Here is a 25066-nt window from a genome sequence, read left to right on the forward strand (position 1 = left end):
CTTCACCACTTTGGTTCTTAAATACTAGATATGAACAAAGCAAAACACAAGTCTGTTTTCTTGTGTGCAAAGATAATTTTCTATAAACACTGATGGCCGCGTGTCATTCAAAAGTCTAAATCACGACTAAAGGATCAGTTGTGAGATTATACTGATTCTTATTGTGGTTTCAAGGTTTTGAGGATTTCCATGTTAATCTATATTCTAATTCAATGCAGTTTTGTTTATGTAGAGATAGTAGACAAAATAATTTAATTGTGTGTCTATAATATGTTTTCAGTACATTTATATTTGCACAGGTAAAGGGATATGTTGGTACTGATTTTTTGCTTTGCTCCTTTGTCCAGTCATCCAGTTTGGTTTTGTTACATTGTTTGTGGCATCCTTCCCGCTGGCTCCACTCTTTGCTCTGCTCAACAACATCATTGAAATACGACTTGATGCCAAGAAATTTGTGACGGAGCTGCGAAGACCAGTGGCAGCAAGAGCTAAAGACATCGGTGGGTTATATTTAAAACACTGTGGCATGTTTAAAAATGCATGTTATTCAGCAAGGATCACAATAACAAGAGAAAATAATATTTGTTTAATTATAAGAAGAGAAATCTTATACCTGAAAAACATTAGCTGACACATATTCTCATTGTACAGGAATATGGTACAACATACTGAGAGGGGTAGCAAAGGTTGCTGTCATCATTAACGTAAGTAATGTCTGCTGGTTTAATTCTTTTGACATGCTACATGCACGATCGTGTTGGTGTTAAAACTAATGTAAAAAACTTTGTCTAAGTTCATGTCCATAAACAAATTGTATACATAACAAAAATTTACAAAGAGGAAAAAGGGCCCACACATATTCCTCAAATATGGTGAGTAAGAAACTTGATATATATTGTGAAACAATTACATAAAAAAGCTCCTTCAGTCACTTCCTGTAACCTGACATCACCTTAACTGTACCCATACTTATGTAGTTTACCCAGGGCCTGAACATACTTCCTTTAATAATAATAATAATAATAATAATAATAATAATAATACATGCCAAGAGAACTCAACTTTACATTAGCTAAATATCACATAATACCACATAAGCAATTCAAATAAAAAGTAACAAGGAGCTGCAAAGCAAGGTAGCCCAGATGCTAACTCTGCAAAGATAAGAAAAGTGACCATTATCCTCCAGCTGCAAAAAACAAACTGCACAACAAAGAACGTATTTATTATTAGAACCACAACTCTTACTATGCTGCCAGCAAACGCACCATGAAACACGTTTCCTTCCATGGACGGATTATGCAAACATTCACACACAGGACACTTGATTCGTTTACTAGTAAGAGGTTGGACCAGGGGTGGGCAACTCCAGGCCTCGAGGGCCGGTGTCCTGCAGGTTTTAAATAACACCCTGGGTCAACACACCTGAATCACATGATTAGTTTGTTACCAGGCCTCTGGAGAACTTCAGGACATGTTGAGGAGGTAATTTAGCCATTTGAATCAGCTGTGTTGGATCAAGGACATCTAAAACCTGCAGGACACCAGCCCTTGAGACCTGGAGTTGCCCACCCCTGGGTTAGACCCTCTTTTGCCTTCAGCTCTCTTGCAACCAGGGGTGTTGAACCCCTGGTTGCCTACTTCAGCGTGCGCGTGTGTGTGAGTGTGTGTGAGAGAGAGAGAGAGAGAGAGAGGTGGTGAATGTGGGATTGATTGATTGACTACTTTTAGTGCTCAGGTGAGTAGAAAAGTGATATCTAAGTACCAGTGCTGCAGAGTTGTTTGCTGATTGCTGAGGTGCACAGTGAATAACAGTTGCCAACACTCATCTGATTTAGTAGCTGCAGAGATCCAAACCTCCTCTGACATTAACATCTGCACACAAACTATGTGCTGGGACCTTAATGGCATTGGTTTCAGTGGTCATCTCCTGTAGGTGTAATATGTAGGTGGACCAGGACTATATCAACCTCACACACTGCCACGAGCTCCTTATGTTTTAATGAGTTAATAGTTGCAGATTCAAACTGTTTCTGTGCTCATCTTTGGCACCAAGATCCCATATTTTACCTCTATGCCCATTTTTTTCAAAATATTTTGCCTTTTCATAAGGCATAGGGATGTCAGGTTCCTCACACTCTGCAGCACTCAGCTCCAACAGAACAAAGAAATATGATGATGGGATATAGAGATGTTGATATTGATGCTCAAATTTGGTCATAGTAAAAAATTGTTTAGAAAAGAAATGAAAAATTAAATGAAAATTTTTGCTTTAGAGTTTTAGAAATTGTGACACCTGGAATTTTGCATGTGTTTTTCATTCATGAAAAATGATTTTATCTGCCTAGTTATGATGTTACAGTATGAGGGCTTAAACTATTTTAAAAAATTTACTTAAAAGTCAACCATTTTACCGTATGAGGGCTTGTAACTCAGTTTTCATCGTATGAATGTAAAAATTTGGTTTCAATAGATAAGTGTTAGGTATTATTTTAAAACAATCACTTAGTTCTGGGAGGATCAGGTAAGAAATGTTCTCAGATTTGATTGATTTTATGAACTATACACATTAAACTAATATTCACTCACGTGCTGGCTATATGGTGCTTATATCATCTTATCTCTTTTGTAGATTGTGTTTTTTATTCTTCTTTTTGGCCTGTCTTTCTGCATTTCCAGCTTAATGGAGTTTTCACCCTATCAAAACATAAAGCTATGTTTTGCTCGATGCCAAGTGCATACTCAAAAGGAAACATTACTTTTATCTCTTTAAATAAAGAAATAAAGCAGTATGGCTGGTATTTCAGCTACAACATTCCAGTTGGTTGTATACTTAAACCTGTGTGTAGTTACAGTTCACATAGTTCATATTTGTTTCCATTTGCCACACTTCTTTTTTCTCTCTCTAATGTCCGAACCTCTGTCCCTGCTCCAGGCATTCGTTATCTCCTTCACGTCAGACTTCATCCCTCGGATGGTTTACCAGTACATGTACAGTCCTGATGGCTCCATGCATGGATTTGTCAACCATACACTGTCTTATTTTAATGTCAGCCACTTCCAGGATGGCAAAGAACCCATGGATCCATCATCACGCTACCCTGTTGTAATATGCAGGTAGGAAATTATTCTCAGGTTACAACTGTCATAACATTTCAATAAATGTAAAAACTTTTTGAAATAGGTATTCAAAAAGTTTAGTTATTGTTATGCTTCTTTAAAAACCTATTTGAGTAAAAAGCAAATCAGTGATTTTAGATGATTTTTAAATCATTTGTGAATCAGTGCCTCCAGCAGTCAGGTTATTAATCGAGTCATTGTTGGCAATGACTTCAAAATAAAATGCAAATGAGTACAGTGCTTTACAATGAAGGAAGCTATTTTAGTCTTTATTTATTTCAATAAATAAACTCTTAAGCCCAGAGATGTGCCATTCTGTAATCCTTGCACAAGCTTTTCAATCCATTGCAATTACTCCTCTTGTCTGCATGCTGAAGCATCCCCAGACAAGGTACTGAGCCTCAATGCATCCAATGTGAGTGTATGTGAATGTTAGATAAGGCACTTAGCCTTAGAGAAAATCATCATCAAATAAATGTGTGTGTATGAGGCTTTTAGTAAAATGCACTTTAATTGCTAAACTAGACTGGAAAAGTGCTATATAACAAGTCCATTTACCATATTACTAAAACGAAAAAGAATCTGGTGACAAAGCTGTCGGCACAGAAAGAGGAAAGAAAAGCAAGGAAACACTAAGGACTAATGCTTAACAGAGACCAAGGATACAAAGCTGGCACTGGAAGTGTAAACCATAGAAACATGCAACCAAAACTATATACAAAGACAGCAAGCGGAATTCAAATACCAACATGTTAAGTTTGAGATAAGTTTGTGTCCAGCAGAAGTTACCATGGTGATTTAGCAAGTTTAAAAAGACACTTTCATGACACAGAAAAGCAATAAGTATATAAGAAATAATATAGCTGGTATAGAACTGTGCTGACAATGCTAACGCTAATGGACTTGGAAAAAAATGTTGGATTATTGTTTCTTTCTCTGGCTTTAAGTCCTCTAGCTTAATTGCTGTGTACAGACAGCCATACAAAAAGGGTGGCACCTATGGCAGGAGACACACCGATAGAGGGTCAAAATCACAGCAGGCCTTGCTGGAACGTAACACTGTCAGGGAGTTTCTGGTTTGTTAAACACATGTTGAGGGGAAAATCTGGGAGATTGCACTACGTTCTAAATTATCCCTATCTAATCATTTATATTATATGTACTGGCCTGGTTTTGCCGGAAGTTTCTTCTCAAAATTGAGTGTTAAATTGTGACCAAATGTGATACCTGTTTTTTGTCACTAAGGTATAAAGACTACAGAGAACCACCTTGGTCAAACACACCATATGAGCTATCCAAGGAATTCTGGGCAGTGCTGGCTGTCCGTCTGGCTTTTGTTATTGTTTTCCAGGTAGGTAATACATAAAGCAATTACTAGTAATGTTCTTATAAATTTATTTTATTGAATTATCACATACCTTTTAAAGAGAGGTGCTGAACTATGATTCTGACGTAGAACAACCTACATATCATTATAACAGCCAACATAAATCACCAGTTGAGTAGAACAACCAGAAATTCAGAAACTGATCACATAGTCCATGGACAGGAACTTACTTGTAGCTGAAAAGTAAAGTCACGTCTACTCAAACTGGCAGTTCAAGGAGACAGGGAGAACATACAGGAACCTGATTGTTGTGAGGTGACTGATACCTCCTGTACCACTATGCTGCCCTCCTATAAATCCCTAATGATAAACCTCTACTGAAGGTCTTCTGCAGTTTTCCATTTTCCAAAAATTAATACTTTTTTTTTTGTCCTTGAGTTGAAATAAAATCCCACTTTCTGGTGGAGTCTGTAACTGCTCTCCTGCAGCGTCTGGCACAAATGTTCTTATTTAATTGCTTGGTATGCAGATACAGGGACATGTTACAACAGTGGAGGTCTGCAGCCGCTCTCTACTTGTTGCACAGTTGAATATCAAATACTAGATAGACAAAAGTACTAAGACACAAACACATTACACCCACAGGAGTTGCTCAGCCATGGAAACTTACTGAATCTCCTGGTGCACAGGTTTGTGTTAGTGCCAGAGGAGCTTTGGAACGCTCCAGTTAATGTGTTTGTCCATATAGTGTATAAGGAATTTTAGTATGGTTAGTCAAGGCCAAAACCATTTAAACCTTTTGTCCTATCCCACTCTGCTCTCTTTTCTTTCCCTCACCCTCACGGGTTTTGAAAGATGGCTGCTGCTCCCTGAGCCTGGTTCTGCCAGAGGTTTCTTCCTGTTAAAAGATAGTTTTTCCTTCCTGGGAGTTGTCTGATTGCTGGGGTTTTCTCTTTATTATAGTAGGATTCTTATCTTACACTATAAAGTGCCTTGGTGCTGTTGTAATTTGGCACAATATAAATAAAATTGAACTGAATTGATTTAAAATGAACTATATATGCAAAACGGTTGAAACTTTTAGAAAAACATAAAAGCATGTGACCTACGAGATGTTGGGGATTCAGACTGTGGAAGTTCTGAGATTATTTTTTTGTTTTTACCAGAAGAAAAATTGCTGAGTTGTCCCATTTCTTTCATTTATTTCTGACAGAATGTTGTGATGCTCATGAATGACATTGTTGACTGGCTAATCCCAGACATCCCAAAAGATATCAGCCTGCAGATCCACAAGGAGAAGATTTTATTGGTAGAGCTGTTCATGAAAGAAGAGCAGGGAAAGAGCTATATCATTGACAGCAGCACTTCAACAGATGGAAAGGAAAACTGCAGCAAACACAACAACAACAGCAAAGTGGCGCCCCCACGCTCCCGACGGCATACCAACAGCACCAAAAGCTTCTAACAGCCATGCTAGCAGCTATGGCTAGTAGCTATTAGTTTAATTGTTGTTAGCATGTCGAAGCTTGCTAGTAGTTCTCTCTCAGGACAGACTAAATTGTATGTAAATTGTATGTTTTTCTTAATATTCTTAACATTCCAATGACTGGGACAGCAGTTGGCCAAAGAGATGTGAGAAAATTAAATCTGTGGCCAAATATGTTGCATGTTTTTGTTGAGCTGTGAAACTCTGTCACTCCATGTGTGCACCCTCAAATGTATTTATGTGCTTAAGAATGTCTGATTGTGTACTCAAATTAATGACTTTGTAAATCAAAATGTAAAAGTGTATTCATTCTTACATGCATTACAGCTGAAATTTTTTATATAATCCTTTAAATACTCACAAATGTTAGAATATGCACAAAAATGATGACAAATCGTGTGCATAATTTTTTTTACCAGCATACACATTAGAATCAGAAAATGTGAATTCAAAGAAATCAATATAGAAACTTCATTAAACTGTGACTAATCAAAATTTACAACCTGCTGTTAGAAAATAAACATTAAAGAGAAAACATTTTTAACTCGCTGTATGGAATAAAATTTAAATCCAGAATTTTTTTTTTATTACATTCTCCTTGAATAACACAGGTCTGCAACCAAAAAACTGAATAGGATTTTTTTGACTGTTTGACTGAAACTGGGAAAAATATTTTTAAAATTCCAAAAACCTGGTATCCTATACTTGAGTCAAAAAACCATATCCAGTAACGTTTTCTAAGAGCAAGAGAATAGAAAATGCGAGGAATTGAGAAGGGGGCGGATACTGGGAGTTTGCGGTGTGAGGAGCTCAGATGGTCCATGTCCCATTCTTCAAGACATCCCAACAGATTTATTTTGTTCAGTGGTAAGGAATCTCAGAAAAATTATGCAAAATTAGTTAATTGTAATAAAATATTGATTTTTGTCATTGCTGTTGTGATTTCTTTTTAATGTAAACTCCTCATGATTTGCAAAAACACTGTATGTGATGGAGGGAAATTGAGATCATTTTTAGATTCATCACCCTAAAATATCATTTTTATTTTCTTTTGCAGACCTGTGTAATCAGGCCTCATCTTAAAGAAGACCTCACTCCAATGCAGTTCACTCTCAGACTGCCTTGTTTAAGATATGTAAACCTTTAAAGCCCAAATCATGATTTTTTATTTTTATTTTTTGGAAAATTGAGTTTTTGAGGATCCTCGTGACAATTTCTTAAGAAATGAAATTTTAATTTGCATATATTCGTTTTCATTTTTAACTTCTTTGTTTCCTCCAGTTTTGGAGGTCCTACACTGATTATGTAGAAGTCTCAAATCGTATGCATCATATATGATAAATTTGCCTTTAAAGGGTTGAAAGTTGAATGTATACACCACTCTGCATTTAATCATTACAGCATGCAATATCTGAAATTCTCCTTCTGTTAACAGCTGATTATGGCTCAGTAAACCTACTCTTTGATATTTGAAACTCAGAGCAAACAGGTTGCTTCAAAACTGTTTAAAAGAGGTAACGCTATACATTCCCTTCACCTACACTGGTCTTTGTTGCATTTTAATGGACAACTCCTCTATATAGCAACTTTTACTTAAGTAAAACTATTAACCTGATTTTTTTTCTTCCTTTTAAAATCAAGTCTTTGGTAAAATGAACTGGTACTTACATAACACCTTTGTACTCAGTTTTAGCACTTTGTACGTCTCATTCATCTATAAGCACAGGAGGATTTGGAAATGAGCCACTGAAGTTCCAATTAGTGGGCAACCTACTCTGCCACCTGAGGCAATCACTTTCTACAGTCAACAGGTGTTAGGAACTTTCCCAGAATCCAAATTTCTACCAAAGTCTCTAGCAATACTTGTGTTTTTAGTGCTCAGGACCTAGAGAGAAGGCAGATGGGTTGAGAAGTGTATTTTGAAAACATTCAGTTTCTTTGCATTATTAATCTAGAAGGAGCCATCAGAAGATAGGTACACTGGGGTCATGAAGGGATGGACATGGTCCGCCATAATACTCAAGTGGGCTGTGGTGTTAAAGATCATTTAAGGCGCTCAAAGTGTAGCACAGAAATACCCCCACATCATTACACCAGCAGCAGCCTGAACTGTTGATTTGAGATATCAGGTGAGATCAGTTTGTCATGCTGTTTACATTAAATTCTGACACTACCATCTGAATGTTGCAGCAGAAATTCAGACTCAACCCAGGCAACGTTTTTCTGTTTTCTGTTGTTCTGTTGTTCAGCTTGCAAAAAGCCTGATTTTTTTTCTTCTGTCTTTTGCTGATAGAAGCAGCAGTTGTTTTGCTGCTGTAGCTCATCAACATCAAGGTTTGACATGCTCTTCTGCATACCTTGGTTGCAATTTGGTTGAGTAGTTATTTGAATAACTGTTGCTTTTCTATCAGCTCAAAGCAGTTTGGCTATTCTCCTCTGACCTCTTCTTTAACCAAAGAACTGCTGCTCACTGAATATTTTATGGTACTTTTTTTGTACTATAAATTTCTTTGGGAAAATCCCAGCAGATTAATAGTTTCTGAAATACTCAGACTACCCTGTCTGGCAGAACCATCCATCTTGGCCAAAGTCACTTAAATCCCCTTTCTTCTACATTCTGATGCTTGGTTTGAACTTCAGCAGATCGTCTTGCCCATGTCTACATGCCTAAATCCACTAAGTTGCTACCATGTGATTGACTGATCAGATATTTGATTTAATGAAAAGTTGAACAAGTGCACCTAGCAAAGTGGGACTTAGTCATAGGTGTAAGCATCACAGCAGTACCTGAGGATTGAATACAGAAGAATAACTTTTTGTCTTTTACAGCACATAACCCCTTTTAAAATATGCTGCAGTAGTCTGAAAACTGATGAAAACCATGAATCAACATATGGGTATTACCTGTGGAAAGACTGATGTTGCAGAAGTGAAACAGAGCAAACAGAGGTTTCATTAGAGGCATAGCTAAGTATTTTGCAGTTTGGTACAATTTGCACACTGTGGGTGCACCGTCACTCCCACCCCGTGCTGTCAGGGTTACCTGCATGGGGTGGGAGGTGTTGTCTAATGGGGATGACAGCTCAGTGGCATCGTCTTGTCACTGAATCCTTCCACTGGGTCAAGAGGACATGCCAGAACAGAGCTGGCCTTCTTGATCAGCCTGTTCAGTTTCTTCCCTTACCCAGTGGAGATACTGCTGCCCCAGCAGAGAACACCATAAAAGATTACTGATGCTCACTGATGAGTCTGGCTGGAGTCCAGTTGTTCCAGTTGTTAGAGTCCTGAGGCCCCAGTCTCCAAGCTGTCGCTGATGACTACCAAGGTAAAATTTACGGGGTCTGGCAGTACGTTATTTGTTCGGGGCAACCCAGTCACAACTTGGGCATGTACACAGTTGGGAGCATTTAAAAACAGTTTTTTCATCCAAATCCCAAAAGGTTGATTCTGTTAATCTGGATGTAACATTTTCAGTGGATGAAATGTTTCATCACTCACCCAAGTGACTTCCTCAGCCTCAGCTGACTGCAGGTTCCCCCAACCTTATAAACATTACATTGCAATAGTAAAATGTACTGTTTATACAATTAAAGAAATTGTTACAACAGTAGGAGTGGGAAAATCTGAATTTTGGTACATGCTGAGAAAGAAAGAAAGCACTGGTGAATTCAGTAATGCAAAAAGACTTGGACGTCCACGGAACACAGTTGTGTTGGATGAAGCCATAAAATCCCTAAACCCTAAAAGCCATAAAAATGAACAACACTTTCCGGGAGGTAAGCATATCAACATCCATATCTACCATAAAGAGAAGATTGCATTAAAGTAAATACAGAGGATTCACTGCAAAGGGGAAGCCACTCATAAGCCTCAAGAATAGAAAGGCTAGATTGGACTTTGCTAGAAACATCTAATAAAGCCAGCACAGTACTGGAAAAACATTCTTTGTACAGATGAAACCAAGATCAACCTCGACCAGAATGATGGCAAGAAAAAAGTATGGAGAAGGTGTGGAACAGCTCACGATCCAAATCACATCATCTGTAAAGCAGTGTGATGGTTTGAGCGTGTATGGCTGCCAGTGGCACTGGGACACTAGTGTTTATTGATGATGTGACACAGGACAGAAGCAGCCGAATGAAGTCTGAGGTGTTCAGACATACTGTCTGCTCAAATCCAGCTACGTGCAGATGAACTGATGGGAGTCGTTTCAGGACATTATGTCACCGGGTTGGTTGGTTGCGGCTAATAAACTTACATTCGTTAACGTCACTTTAAGGGGATTACATTTGTGCTGCCCCACTTGCTGCAACAATGAGTTTTATGTTAAGAAACTGAGGATATACTTCCACCTTCACTGTCTGTCTCTTTGGCAGTAATTGACTCGTCCTATTTGGCTAGCAGCACTGAAACTCCAGTTGTTAGCTGTAATGTCCGGCTTTGTAAAGCACTTTATAAATGAGGACAGTGTGGAGGAGAGCCCGTTTGAGTCACCAGACCGACAAGCTGCAGTCCGACACTCAAGCTTTGCCTCGCCAGGCCGGGTGTACTGTGTGCCCTTGCTGAAAACACTTTGAAATTTATTAATAAACTTCTGACGACAGATTCAGATTTGACTTCAAAACTGCTTGTCCTCTCTTTAAAGCTTGTCCCTTCAGCAATTTCATCATAAATGCTATTTTTGAACAGTCTGAAGAAAATATCTGGCTCTGCTGGCGAAACACTGGAGAGCATTAGGTAAGAAAGCCACAACTTTTTTCTCCCAGCTTACTCCAGAATTCCTCTTTCTCTTCGGACATCCAACCTTTGGGCATATGCACTGACAAGAACATAATAATAATGTTACCTTGTAATCTTGTAATAAATATTACAAATTAAACATTAGTCTTCTTAAGTCTTTGTACTGAGATGATCCCTTTTTCATTAGTGTACATCTTTCACTTTAGATTCTGTCAAAACTGTTTTCTAAGACTGGAAGAGGCCATTTCTTCTTTTTTTGTGTTTGGCCATTGGGTAACTTCATCTTTCTCCAGCAGTGGTCAACCTCACACTTTCCACATATTCATAGTCTTGACACGATTACAGTCTTTTTAATAATTTTTAATGTGCATCATTTGGATACTTTAAATCCTATCTCTAACTATGCACTCTGAAAATAAAAAGCTGTAAACTGGCTTATAAAAATCTATAGGTTTTCTGGTGTTGGCTGGCAGTAGTAATGGAATAGGTGACAAAACACCCAGTCACCCACTTTTCAGTTATTTATTTGTAAAAAATGTTTGGAATCATGTGTGATTTTCGTTCCACTTCTCACGTGTGCACCACTTTGTGTTGGTCTTTCACGTGGAATTCCAATAAAATTGATTCATGTTTGTGGCTGTAATGTGGAAAAGTTCAAGTGGGCCGAATACTTTTGCAAGCCACCTTATGTTGTCACAGAGTTTTCGACATATAAAAGGAAGAACAAGGTGGTTTTTTTAAATGGTGCAACAGCAGCAGCACACTCTAACACATGCTCAGTTACTCTCAAAAGAATAGTCAGGCAGGAGCTACTGTTTGACCAGCGGATCAGCCAACATGCCAGTGGAACTGAAAGGGAACATTTTAGTGACAGGGGCCAACAGAGGCCTTGGTTTGGAGCTGGTGAAACAGCTGGCAGAGACGACAGGACAAGAGGCTCACATCTATGCCTGCTCCAGAGAGCCTGAAGGAAGCAGAACTGAGGTGAGACTGTTACACATAAATGCTTCTTGTGGTTCTCACATCAACTGCTAGAGCAACCCTCACATGCACACATGTGAAGGTTGTCTGTGTATCATCTGTTCATTTCACTTATTTTACTTATATAGTGCCAAATCACAACAACACAACTTTGTATTGTAAATAAATTGTTATGTTGTTATTGTCAGCATCTGCAGATAACTTTATCATAACATCATCTTGTAATTATGAGAATACAACATAAAAAAAAGTCATGAAAGTATGAAGAGGGGTCCATTTTCATTTTACAAGGCCTAAGCTAACCTAATAGTCCAAAAATAGTCAACAAATTTGGTATAAACATCTTTCATTTGGTTTCAAAGTGTGTCGGTGTAGCACAGCTAACTCTACGGGGGTCTGGCTGCAAAACTTCTCTCGCAGGCTCCATTTTCAGCACAGAAGCAAAAGATGTAGCAAAGCTGTTGAAGGCAACTTGATATGTCAGTTTTGATCGCTACGAAACAGTGAAAAGTGTATATAAGGTCTGCAACAAATCGGTGTGCATTAGTTGTGTTCTCAATTTAAGTGTTGCTGCATTCTCCGGGTTGTTCATTTATTTCCCTTCAGTCACAGATTGTTGGACAATACATTTGCTATTGACAGTTAACATCTTAACTGTACATACACGTTCTCCTTACACTGTTGCTTTGGAATCTGGAATTCCTGAGGACAGCCTTAGATTTGTATGCACATCAATCATTTCTGTTGTGAGTCACTGGCTATAGACGTGATTTCATGGAATAACAACATAAATATTTATATATATTCTTTCTGTTCCCTTCAGGCACTGAGACAGTTAACCACCCGACATCCTGGAAAGATCACTATAATCAAGCTAGGTAAAAACAATCCGCCTTCATTTAACTCTGCATACACTTCCAACACCATTTCCAAATGTGTGCTGAAACATTTCCAATTATGACACTAAAACACTGGAGGCTCACAGACAGTGAATTCTGGAAGTGTTGCTGAGTCTATGCACTGATTTCTTACTTACAACTTAGTTATTAAAATCTGAGAACCTTCCCACTACGGGTGCACTCAGGTTTTTGATAGTGCCTTACTTTAATCTCATCAGGCCTCTCACATAATAATGGAAGTGTTGAAATATTCACTTGAGAATCTGAGATTCAAAGGCAAATACATACATAGAAATGAAACCTTTTTTTAAACTCATAATCTTCCGCAGTTTTTTTTTACATTAAAAAGACCTTGGTCATTATGATTTGTATTTCTATGCATCTACCTGTAGATGTTGCAGATGAGGAAAGTATCTCAGCTGCTGTGCAGGCTGTGCAAGATCAGATCGGGGATGCTGGGTTGAATATCCTTATCAACAATGCTGGTATTAGGAAACCGGCCTTGTCAGGAGCATTATCTGCTACCAAGAAAAACGACATGATGGAGGTGTATGAAACCAATGTGGTTGGACCATTTACCATTGCAAAGGTTGGTTTGTTCTCTGCAGATGTGGGAAGTACAAATACTTTGTTACGCAAGTAGAATTTTCAGGTATTTGTGCTTTATTTGTGCTTTATTTGAGTATTTCATTTTCTGAGAACATTGTATTTTCACTTCCCAGATATTTACCCAAACACCTCTACTTTTACTCCTTACATTACATTTTTGAAACAGGCCCATTTCTTAGGTTTAACATATTTGATGGGAGTTTCACATTTTTATTTCACATCTTTCATTTTATTTTATTTTTTAAATGTGCTATAATTTCACACATGTAAACTATAGGTTTTGTACTTTCAGATGTTTCTTCCACTCCTGAAAAAAGCAGCACAGAGGGATTCTTCTGCAAAGGGCAATGGTATGTATCTGTTCTTTCATGTTATGTTGAATGTAGGATACCATCATTAGGAAAACACTCAGTGGAGTGAGTACATACATATGGTTTTATGCTCCATCTCACTGCAACTGTGACTAGGTTATTTGGTCAGAAGGTCAGTGATTTGATCCCCATAACTTTGAATTATAAGCAGGCAAAATAATTAAGCCCAAATGTCCTGTGTGCATGACAAGCAAAATTCAAAGGCACGAAATAATGTGTTGTAAATGTGTGAGTGGTACCCTGGCTTGGCAGTACAGGGGTCCATTTGAGCTTTCATATTAAAGTAATGGGATTAGCTTGCCTGATAAGAGTTAATATGAGATTATATCCAATTTACAAAAAGCTGAGTTGAAGATTTGCCTAGCTGCAAGTTATCCACCTCCCAAAGACAGTTCAATTCAATTCAATTGCCAAATCACAACAATGGTTGCCTCAAGACACTTTATATTGTAAAGTAAGGACCCTACAGTAATACATAGAGAATCCCAACAATCAGACAACCTCTATGAGCAAGTGCTTGCCGACAGTGGGAAGGAAAAACTCCCTTTTCACAGGAAGAAACCTCCAACAGAGCCAGGGTCAGGGAGCAGCGGCCAACCAATTGCTGCAACTGGTTGGAGATGAGTGAAGGAAGACACGACAAAGACACCTTGTAGAAGAGAGACAGAGTAACGTTTAAATGGCGATTATTTTGTACCGGAATGGAAAAGTAAAGTGTGGAGGAGAGGAACAGCTCATGATCGGCATGGGCACGTATGGCTGCCAATGGAAGTGGGTCACTGGTGTTTATTAATTATCTGACTGCTGATAGAAGCAGCAGGATGAACTGAGAGTACAGGGCTGCACTCTGCTCATATTCAGACTAATGCTGCAACACTGAGCAGACGGAGCTTCATAGTGCGGTCCAAAAACCCAAGATTTGCTCAAAGTAAAGAAATTAAATATTCTTCAATTGTCAATGAATGAAAGACATTAATACAACCGTTATATCCATCCATCAAGCCACTCCGGATCTTCTGGGGGCACACACAGTTTGTCAGCAGAGAGGTGTAATCTCGCCAGATCCTTTCCTGAATAGGACTAGAAAATACGACAGAATATGCAGAATACTAGACAGTTATACTTAAAGAAGAGTGGAGCGTTTTCTCTGCATTAATACATTTACAAAAGTAAATAGATTTGAATTCTTTCGCAGGTGGATTGCATCACAGAACGTGTTGGTTGGTGCAGGTTCAGAGATGCAAACTATCCTCACACACACAGTTCTTTTCATTTCCCAGTCATGATGCTAATCTGTTTGTCCCACTTTGTGTCTTAGATAATAAAACTGCCTGCAGCTCAGCCATCATCAACATCTCCACGGCTATCTCATCCATAGAGAAATGTCCAGAGACCTTCTCAGCAGCACAGATGTATCCTTATAGAATAAGCAAGGTACTGTTAAAAAGAATCAAATATCCTGACTTTTTTCTTAAACTTGTTTATTCTGTCTGTGCTTATATTTTAGTTTTTCTTTACTAACATTTTAATAAGTAACTGTGATTCAATGACATAGACCAGATTCAGTGAAAGGAGCTTGATACGCAGTAATTAAAGCATCATGTGGTTCAGTTGTTTGGCTTTAGACACCCGTATTGATTAATAATTAATAATAATTTCAATAAGTGTAATACTTATATGTTTGTATTACGCTTAACAATAAAGAAATGTGCTGTTTCTCCTGTCATCAGGCAGCACTGAACATGCTGACTCGCTGTCAAGCCGAAGACTTCAAGACTCACAATATAGTGGTGACAGCCATACACCCAGGCTGGGTCCAAACTGAGATGGGAGGAGAAAAGGTGACGTGATGAAAACTTTAAAATACTTTATTCAGTGAATACATTTAAACATTATGGTTTTCCTTTAAACAGCTTTCATATGAAACAATCACATTTGCTGAAACCCACCAAATCTCTGTTAGATTCCAGAAAGTCCTTTTAGGTCAAACAAGTACTGTGCTTATGTAAAACCTTATATCATTAGCATTATTGTAAGTTCAGGGTAAGTAAGAGCAGCTTAGTAATAAAAAGACAAACACAGCATGAAACACTCACCGATTCTGTTTTCTGATTTATTTTTGATAATCCAATTACATTTTACATAATATCAATGTTGATATGAGATGAAAGTGCTAACAACCACACCACGACCATCCTTTTCTCCAATAATGATCATTTAAATCTCTAATCTTGAAACTGCAAACAAAAATAAACTTCATTTTTAGCGTTTAGCTTGTTAGCCTTCCCCATATTAGAAATCATAAAGCTTGTTCTGATCCAGCCGCTTCCTTTCCAGTGACTTTCTTCTTTTGTGTGTCTGTTGTCTCCCACAGGCTCCTTTGACCACCGTGGACAGCGTACTTGGCATGCTTAGTGTGATATCGTCACTTAGCAACAAAGACAGCGGGATGCTTCTGGACTGGCAGGGCAACACCATCCCCTGGTAGCCGTCATGTCAAAACCAGGCTAATAGACAATGTTTTCAGGTTAAAATTCAAATGAGAAAAAACATACACGAATATAAACATAATAAAACATTGAGGAGGAGATTTTTTTTTAATTAATTTTATTCTTTTCTTTTTTTTAACATGTACTAGAAGCTTTCTGCAAACTGAACTGCTGGCCACGGTTCACCAGAGAGGAAATGAAATGACTTCACGATCTATAATCTGGCCATGCTTAGAAATTTGTCTGTTTTCATTGCGGGGAGACAATAATTTCCTACAGTGGAATAAAATTTAATCTGAAATTTCAGACAGTATTATATGTAAAGATTCATTAATCATATTAACATCTCTATAAGCATTTCAGCCAGTAAGCAGAGTTTATAGTTTGGAGGTGGCATAGAAATGATGTTATACAGAGAAAATTAGCACTGGAATGAACAACATTTGAACTTCAGATGGTTGTTAAGGCGTCTGTGTTGTCTTTCACAAAGGCTGTGGCTTCCAAATGCTCTGTAGTAACAGATATTATTATAAACATGAGTGCTAACAGCTGGGGAAATAATTTTACTCTACATGTTTGCTTCTGTAATAAAGTGATAAACCGGCTTTGTTCCCAACCTGTCACATTCCCATTAGTCTTTCTTCAATGTCATAAAAATATAACGAGACAGTTTTCCTTTAACCTTAAAAAAAAAAAAAAAAAAATCGACTAATTTTCTCTTGCCGAGAGAGAAATCTGATCAGCTGACCACGTGTAGCAGACTGAGACCTTTGACGTTTATACATATAACTGAGATCATCTTTGGTTATTAGGAAATTATGGCAAAACAGATACCTGTGCAAACTGCCTGCATTTTCTCAGGTAATTCCAGTAGTGAGTCTGACACTACGTATCATTTTCAACTATTTAATAAAAAATACACAATATGACGAGACCAGAGAAAAGGAAATGCAGGTTTAATTGCATTTGCTGTCTTTAAACTCTTTCATTCCTTTTGACTTTTACATGCCTATTAAAAAATACATACAGTTTTCAAAAATAAAATAAAATTAAAATAAACATCTTAGATGGCGTGGAAATAATCGCATCTGCAGTCCCGCACCTGCACGGCTATGTCGGCTTGTTTTGGCAGCAGCGTTGTGTGCTCGGGGGGAACCGGATGCAGAGTGGACAACTCAGCGAGCCTCAGACGGCTCAGACACACATGGCGTGCTCCTGTGTGGGGTTTGGAAAGTTTGCCTGTATTGGGGATGGAAAAGCATTCCGACATTCGACAACACAGAGTCATACATATCATCTGCAATTTACACATCCATAACAATAATTATATTAGGATCGAGAATCAGAGCCATATTACATTTTAATTATACGGTATAGCAATATGACAGTTACTGATGTTCTGTCTAAAAACTACAGTTATGTTCCCATCTTTTCTTACGTGTATGCACTGCAAGTGCTATAGTCTTTTTTCTGATTTTCTGAATACATAGGTAACTTAAATATTTACACTGATTATTTTACAGCCTATGGCCCAGCCCACTGACGAGAAAATGTTTTTTTTTTTTTGTCTAGAATAAAAAGTGCAGAGTGGAAATGGGATGAAATGGTCCCAGTGAAAGGCAGCACAGGGAGGAAGCAAAGAATGGGAGTAAAATTGGTGCTCCCGGTCCGAAACAGGGTCCCAGACCCCAAGGACAGGATCACTCAGGATTTCCATGCATGCCAGGACTGTAAGAGATAGCAAGCCTCATCCTGTAGAGGCACACGGGACTCCTCACACACCTGAAGGGTGTTCAGGGTTTTGTGCAGCACTTTGTGATCCAGCAAACTCCAGGTTCTCCTAGTTAGTGCTGTATGGGGTACAGAGGGTTGTCTGCCCAGTGTTACTGGGAAGATTCACTGCTCCGAGGTTCTGGAATATTTCAGTCACTGTTTGGTTTGTTTTCCTCCTCCCCCTCTGCCTCTACATCACTAAGAGCTGTCCCAGAACCATCCTTAAATGCTGAGTACACCCTGCAAGCTCCCTCACCTTCTCTGTCATCTCTCTGGAGGCTCCAGGGGAAGGATACTGAAGTGCTGCTGTCTTCGTACTGATCACAATGTCTTTGAGTTTTTCACAGAGGCTGTTGCTGCTTTGGGCTACCCGTGCCCTCACTTCTGGAGATTTGGCCTGGCGTGACAGCGTGTCACCAATGAAGACCAGCTTGTGTGCGCTGAGAATGACAAACTTGCTGTGTGCCACAAAGATCTTTGGTGGCTGGTTGGAGTTGACAGCAGTAAAAAAGGCATCGATGGCATTTGTCACCGTGGTGACGTTCTGCTCGCATTGCTCTTGATAGAAGAGAATAAGCTGACGGTCACCGTGGCACAACTTGGAGGAGGGGCCTCCAGAGCCGTTCTGGGCCAGGTAGTTTGCCAGAGAGTTGTGTGCGGATGGAACCCAACCGGTCATGTCGTTGTTGATTGGCCGGCTGACCTCCTGCTCCAAACGCTCAAACTGTTTAATCTGGAAGATGATAAAGAATGAAGACACAGTTAATAACTAGAATCTGCAATGACAACATGTTAGAATTTCTTTCCGTTGTTTTAAATTGTCCAACAAAAGTCCTCTCTGAGATTTGTGCCTGTTCTGTTCATACTGACCTACTAAATACTAAAGCTCTGGGTTGAACAAAACACTAAGCCACCAAACTCTGACAGATTTTACTTTCTAGAAAAGCTGCCACTAAAAACTCGTACTGTTTTCTATTTCAGCAAGCAACAGCTAAAAGTGAAAAATCATATGTTGGCCAACGCTGCTGGCTGCTGGAGCAGCAAACAGTCCTGCTCAGTTAGGGCCTTTCTGTGTGACATTTGCTCTGCATTTTCACGGCCCTCCGTAACTCTGGCTTACAAATCAGGGAGGTTAGATTAACTGATGAGTCTAAATTGCAGGCAGAGAGTGCACAGAGTATAATAAATAATGAATAATTAAATGAATGCGGGCTGTAGTGTAAACAATTTGGAGCAATGGCGTTTGCACTGAAATCTGGGTTGTGTTCGAAGCTTGTCGGTTTCCTTTGTTCATTGTTGCCATGTGAAAGTTCGCACTCCCACCTCCAGTGGGTCACTTGTAGTGATGAATCCAAATCCAAATCAAAAGAATTTCATACACAGTTCAAAGCTTTGTAACAAATGTACAGTGTGTGTGTGTGTGTGTATGTGTGTGTGTGTGAGCTGGTGTTGGAGGTCATTTGTCCCTCAGTTATTAAGAACCACTGAAGCAGTTTATTTGTTTACTGTTATTTGGTCTGACTTTGTCAAAGAAATGTAAGAACCAGTAAGGTACAGTGAAGGTAGAGGTGTAGCGTAGGAGACAGGAGGCAGCTTGCGAGGAGAAGCAGATGGTCCACCGAAGCTCGGTGTTTTGATCCTCAGCTCCTCCAGTGTCCTCACACTGAGGTGTCCTACAGACACGTACCTGCTGCTGCTCCAGCTGTGTCTTATTGTTTCGGATAATGTTGCCTTTCTCCAGCAGCTGTCGTTGGTTCTTCTCAAACTCTTCCTTTCCCTGACAGATCAGCATATAGACACACAGTTAGTACACTACATGTACACCCACCCATAGAGACACACACACCACTCAATCTAAAACACGTCTTTGTTGGTGACAAACAGGAAGTGATCGATCAGTGCTGGAGCACCATTTTCCCTCTTATATTTTTCTTAGTCTTGCTAAAATACTTGTCAGAGACTTCTTTGATTAGAAAAAAGTGTAGTACAGTCTTACAGCCTCACTTGTAATGTTTTCACTGTTTAATGAGTATTTGGTATTTTTTCCGGAAGTGTTGTTTCAAACAATGTGACATACCATAGCAAACACAGTAAAGAATAATTCTTAAGTCATGGCTGTGTAAGTGGTCAGAACCAAAGTGTGATCAATTCAATTCAGTTTTATTTATACAGCACCAAATCACATCTGTTGCCTCTACTCACTTTATATTGTAAGGTAAAGACCCTACAGTAATACATAGAGAATCCCAACAATCAGTCAACCCCCTGTGAGCAAACACTTGGCGACAGTGGGAAGGAAAAACTCCCTACTAACAGGAAGAAACCTCCAGCAGAACTGGGCTCAGGGAGAGGTAGGAATCTGCCATGAGCCCAGTTCTCTCTCTGGTGGAGAGACAGTGCTAACGACTGCACCACTGTGACTCCCATAAACCACAGAGCGTTTTAGGAAATGGAGAGCAGCTGCTCACAGAAAACTCAGATTCATTCACACGCTTGTACCAGTTAAAGCTGCAATTACAGAGGAGACTTTTTTTACACAGAGCCTTGATTTGACATTTCGTTTCTGCAGGGAAACACTCGTGACTCATAGCAAGGCTTCATGTGATGGTCTCGGACATGCAGGGGGTTTTAGGAATTAAGTGCAGCAAACATTAAGTCCCTGTAGTCAAACAGACAAGTTTAAAGACCAAACAATGATTGAAACCATTATGGCCGAGTGACTGGACCTGACGACTACTGAAACAGTAAGTCTCTTGGGACACTCAAGCCAGCAGTAGTGAGTAGCTGCTGTAGAAGCAGGAAAAATGGTGAACTGATACGATTCTGCTTATGTTATTTATATACGTAGGCTGTCTCTCTCTACCACCAGCCTCCTATAACTGAATCATTAGCAGATGCTTCAGATGTATCTCAGCTCTGTGGAGCTTTGGGAGCTCTGGTACAATCAGTGCCAAATCTGAGCGGATTTTCTAAATGTGCTAATGTAAACATACAGTCACACTGCCAAGCTAATAAGTGATTCCTGTTATTGTAAAGGGCTCAAATCTGTGTCTGTGTGTACCTGCAGATGTACGTAGTCATAGTCCTCCATCCATCCTTCCTCTGTGGTCTCATATGGTCTCTCCACACCTTCCTCTTCTTCTGCAGCAGTAAACTTTGGTGGGGAGGGAAGGGGCCGTGACTGAATGTTCACTTTCTCCCCTCCTTGATAGCTTCCACTTCCAGATCCTGTTGTGTGACCACTAAGCTCCCCTGGGATAGGAGGAAGAGGCATTTGCTGCTGGCGAGTGGTCTTTTTAAAGAGCAGTGAAGCGTTGCCATGGAGAAAAGAAGCAAGCTGCTTGGCATCGTCAGGGATACCTCGCGCCGTCATGATCAGTCGATCTAAGTCATCCCCTCCCGGCAGTGGTGCTGTGAGTGCTGCGTGTGACCAAGAAATAGCGTCTAAGCTCTGACTATGTCGAATCAAATTCTGGAAGATCTCCTCCATCTTCCCGACCTGGCGGCCCAGTTTGGCCTGCAGTGAGCGGTCTGTGGCCTGGGCAGCATTTGCCACGGCGCCTCGAGCAAATTCTAAGAAATCTCGGACAGTGGTACGCACCCTGTCGGCAGCCTGATGAATGGCTGGGAGGTTTCCTTCAAGATGAGCCGGGCTTCTCCAGTTGCCTGTGATGAATGACATCATGAAGGAAACACTGGACTCAACAGCTTGCTGAAGACGAGACAGACGTTCCATGGCCTGATCCATTTCCAAGACCAGGGGTTTCCCTGGAACGGAGCCAGGAGCAGGAAGCGAGGTGGTGTCGCGGACAGGAACCATATCTAATGAAGAAGCAGAGTGATTGCTCCTTGTGCTTCCTGTGCTTGAGGCAGACAGCCGCTTGAAAGACATGGACAGCTCTTCACTGGCTGACTGGGCATCACGTACAACCTGCAAAACGCATTAGCGTAGCATTAGAATCAAGTCACCCATTTCCTGATTGTGTGCTAAGCTAACTGTGTTAGTTTCATCAGTAAAACAATCATGCATTGATGGTCTTATTATTTTTTTTACAAGGAAACAAGACTAAATAAATAGATAAATAAAACAATACATACACGTTATTACAGAGAGAATAAAAGGAATAATAAACAGAAAATTATTTGCAAATGACTGAGGAGTAGAAAAAAAAAAATCAACTGATCCACAGTTAAACTGACAATTACAAAATTGTGAAAACCAGCAGGCCTGCAAAGCAGCCCTTCATTAGAAACCACGAGCAATGCCAGACAGCAGAGACGCTAGCTGAACAGCAGTCACAGCTTGGATTAAACAGCAGCTTTTAATAACGGCTGGATTTACTGCCAAGAGTGGGGTGTATTATTCATTTAATCTGATGGCATCTTAAGTGTAGGCTTCATGCATGAATGTGCAGTCGTGGCACGACTTATAATGGCAGCCTTAATAAGTCCGACCTAGTCACATCACATTATAGGCATGCAACATATGACTACATGTCTTTTATACATCTGTTATCAACTTGGCTCTACAACTTCACATTAATTCTAGCCTAAAATGAATAAACGATAACTGAAATGCTATTTTGTGTTAAGCCTTCAATGAAGACTATGTTTTCAGGTCAGGTTAACACACTACTAATGTTTAAACTCCTGGGTTTGTACACAATGTTGAGCTTCTTGGTGAGATAAACCTGAGTTTATCATAACTGCAGCATCATACAGCAGCTGGAGCCGTTCATTTTCATTTTAAAAGTAAGACAGTGTGTGTGTGTGTGTGTGTGTGTGTGTGTGTGTGTGTGTGTGTGTGTGTATCGCTGCATTGACACAGCTACTTATAGGATGCAGCCTTTTGAATTATTAAAGTAGTTATTAAAATAACCACAAGTTCAACCTCATATATTATACACCACTTAACATACTGTCCAACGATGCATGTGATTAATATCACACAAGCACCGCGGCTCTGTCTGTCACTGTTGTGGGTCTGCATGAATAAAGCTGTCGAGACCATTAACTGAAGAGTGAGCTCCTGTGTGTCTGAATAGCACAACAGCATCACGCTACCAGAGTCACAAAGCCAGCAGTGCTCTCTGCATAGCGATGACGATGATGATGATGATGGAACATCTTACACAAACTTGATTTCATGCGATTAAACAAGCCGGCCCTGTAGCTGTCATACCTGTGGGGGCACGTCATAGACATTCTGCTCAGCCCTCTCCCCCGTCTCCTCTCGTTCCCGGGGGAAGTCATAGACATCCTGGCCAACACGCAGTACAGCTGGGATGTCATAGATCTGCTGAGGGGCCTGACTGGCCCCACTCCTGTCCCTATGATAATGCTTATCAGTCAGGATTGGGGGCGGGACATCATACACATCCTCTGGAATTGGCGGTTCGTCATCATTGCTGCTGAGGTTGTTGTGTAAGTACGGGCCCGGAGTGATGGGGACTTGGGGCTTTAGTTTGGCAAAGTGAGGTGGCACATCATACGTCTCCTCTCTGATTGGTTGAACATCACTGACATCCTTACTCACTGACGGGGGGAAGTCATAAACCTGAAGAGACAGAGAAGTCTTGTAAAAACACTTTATCTTATAAAGATCTCATTAAGACAAGTGTCATATTTATTATTATAATGTGTGAATAAAACTGCTTTTATCTCTTCCTTGCACTGATTAGTGTTAATCACACTTTTAAACAGATTTAATTAATCAACTGTAATGGTATGTGCGACGTGGTGCATGATTTCATATAGTAATATGAACACATTTTAGGCACTTTGAGGAAAGTACTTTAAAAAATAACGAAGTGAATAATGTTTAACAAATAGCTTTCAACAAATTGCAGTTTTAAAAAAAAATCTATCGATATGATCAATAATTGAAGCGAGTCTTTAAAGTCTTCAAAATCCACAAGTTGTCTTTTGAACGTGCACAGAGCTTCTCGTGGCTCTTCTGCAGGTTTAGGCTGCCTCCATGCTTTCTGCATGTTCCTGTAATCCCAGAAACAGACATCAGGGCCTGCTTCTTCATGTATGGATTCATGTCTTAGATCAGATCAGATCAGATGGCTGACAATTTGGCCTGATCCTGGCATCCTCAGGACTAATTTTATCCACTATAAACATGGTTAAGTGGCAGACCTGAACTGCATGGCTGCAGCATTCTTGTAAGATAATAATAAGTGGTGAGAATATCGCACGATCATCACGACCCTGACATCTTACTTTCGGAGATGCAGCTCTTCAGTCAGGAGGCGGTAATTTACATTTTGTTAGCATCCATATTAGAAACAAATTAAAGATGTTTTAACAGGATGCCTTTGATTGCTACTCATGCTTGTTTGCATACTTTTTTTATTACTGTGTTTTTGGGTGCTCTGTTTTTGCTTCTTCGTTGTAAGGTTTACACAGCCACCTGCTAACAGCTGCACCCGGGCAGACAGCAACACTCTTCAAACTGTGAGCAGTCAAGCTGGAAAGTATGCAGAATGCTGTTAATCGCAGCATTCTGCATACTTTCAAATGAACAGAAGAAGGTTTCTGGTACAAGTGCGCTCATGTCAGTCGCACTCCTCAAACTAATCTAGTTCCAACTAGTTCCATTGTTACCTGTGGTGCAATATGGAATAAAGGTCAGCACAGTTAAAATACAGTTTGGAGAATGTGAGTCAAAGAGCCAACAGAACACAGAAGACAACGAGTTACACTGGTGACAATTTGTGAATTTTTTTAAAAAAAGAAAAGAATTCTCTGAACCCAGTGCAGTGCCGTAAAAACATTTATAGAATCAATCACTGTTTTAGCAAAACTGAACTATTTTCACTAAGTTAGACTTCATTTGCTGATTTGCCTACTCAGTGACACACTGACGTCATTTCCTAAACAAATCGTAACTCAAAATCAGTTAGTCTTGTTGCTAGTGGGAAATCTGTGCCACTCAGTTTGACATCCATCAAAGATGAGTTGAAAAGGTTATGTTTTAAATATTACAGGTTTTATCTGTTATTTACCATATTATGTTTTAAAGGGACCACTGTTGTAAAGAGCAGAGTCTGGAGGACGACCTGTCTGAACACGCAGACAGGACTGAGCTCAGCAGAAAGTTCTGCAGCACTGACAGCCAGTCTGAGTGAAGTGCAAGCTACTTTGTTTAGTTGAATACTGCAGAAATGTACGGCACGTCTACTACAGGTTATCAAACTACCAAAATTATTTCCCTGTCGATGCAATGGGGGTACATTTCCAATGATTATGTCATATCTTATGAC

At 39.7% G+C, this 25066-nt stretch overlaps 3 protein-coding genes across 6 annotated transcripts in view; 2 read left to right on the plus strand and 1 right to left on the minus strand.

Annotated features, from left to right (window-relative positions):
- The window catches only part of LOC120730315 (anoctamin-1-like), a 36691-nt gene extending 29178 nt beyond the window's left edge, over positions 1-7513 (plus strand). For 2 of the 3 annotated variants that reach the window (XM_040026629.1, XM_040026627.1), the window contains 5 exons: positions 348-500; positions 652-704; positions 2936-3117; positions 4366-4471; positions 5661-7511. In XM_040026629.1, the coding sequence (XP_039882563.1) occupies positions 348-500; positions 652-704; positions 2936-3117; positions 4366-4471; positions 5661-5912 (746 nt within the window). In that variant the 3' untranslated portion in view covers positions 5913-7511. Of the gene's footprint in view, positions 1-347; positions 501-651; positions 705-2935; positions 3118-4365; positions 4472-5660 lie in introns of all 3 variants that reach the window. The other variant, XM_040026630.1, reaches the window with a different exon arrangement.
- A 3884-nt stretch (positions 7514-11397) lies between these two features.
- zgc:158868 (uncharacterized protein LOC791147 homolog) lies at positions 11398-16743 on the plus strand. Its single transcript, XM_040026636.1, has 7 exons — positions 11398-11657; positions 12478-12532; positions 12946-13142; positions 13455-13512; positions 14852-14967; positions 15264-15374; positions 15908-16743. The coding sequence occupies exons 1-7, from the start codon at positions 11511-11513 to the stop codon at positions 16019-16021; spliced, it is 798 nt and encodes a 265-aa protein (XP_039882570.1). The 5' UTR covers positions 11398-11510; the 3' UTR covers positions 16022-16743.
- The window catches only part of bcar1 (BCAR1 scaffold protein, Cas family member), a 32747-nt gene continuing 23308 nt past the window's right edge, over positions 15628-25066 (minus strand). For both annotated transcript variants that reach the window (XM_040026632.1, XM_040026631.1), the window contains exons 5-8: positions 22978-23352; positions 20857-21726; positions 19483-19572; positions 15628-18528 (exon numbers count right to left, since the gene is read on the minus strand). In XM_040026632.1, coding sequence (XP_039882566.1) covers positions 17986-18528; positions 19483-19572; positions 20857-21726; positions 22978-23352 — 1878 coding nt within the window. In that variant the 3' untranslated portion in view covers positions 15628-17985. The remainder of the gene's footprint in view (positions 18529-19482; positions 19573-20856; positions 21727-22977; positions 23353-25066) is intronic.

The sequence above is a fragment of the Simochromis diagramma genome, unplaced genomic scaffold (genome assembly GCF_900408965.1).
Source record: "Simochromis diagramma unplaced genomic scaffold, fSimDia1.1 OVJJ01000293.1, whole genome shotgun sequence".
Taxonomy (NCBI): domain Eukaryota; kingdom Metazoa; phylum Chordata; class Actinopteri; order Cichliformes; family Cichlidae; genus Simochromis; species Simochromis diagramma.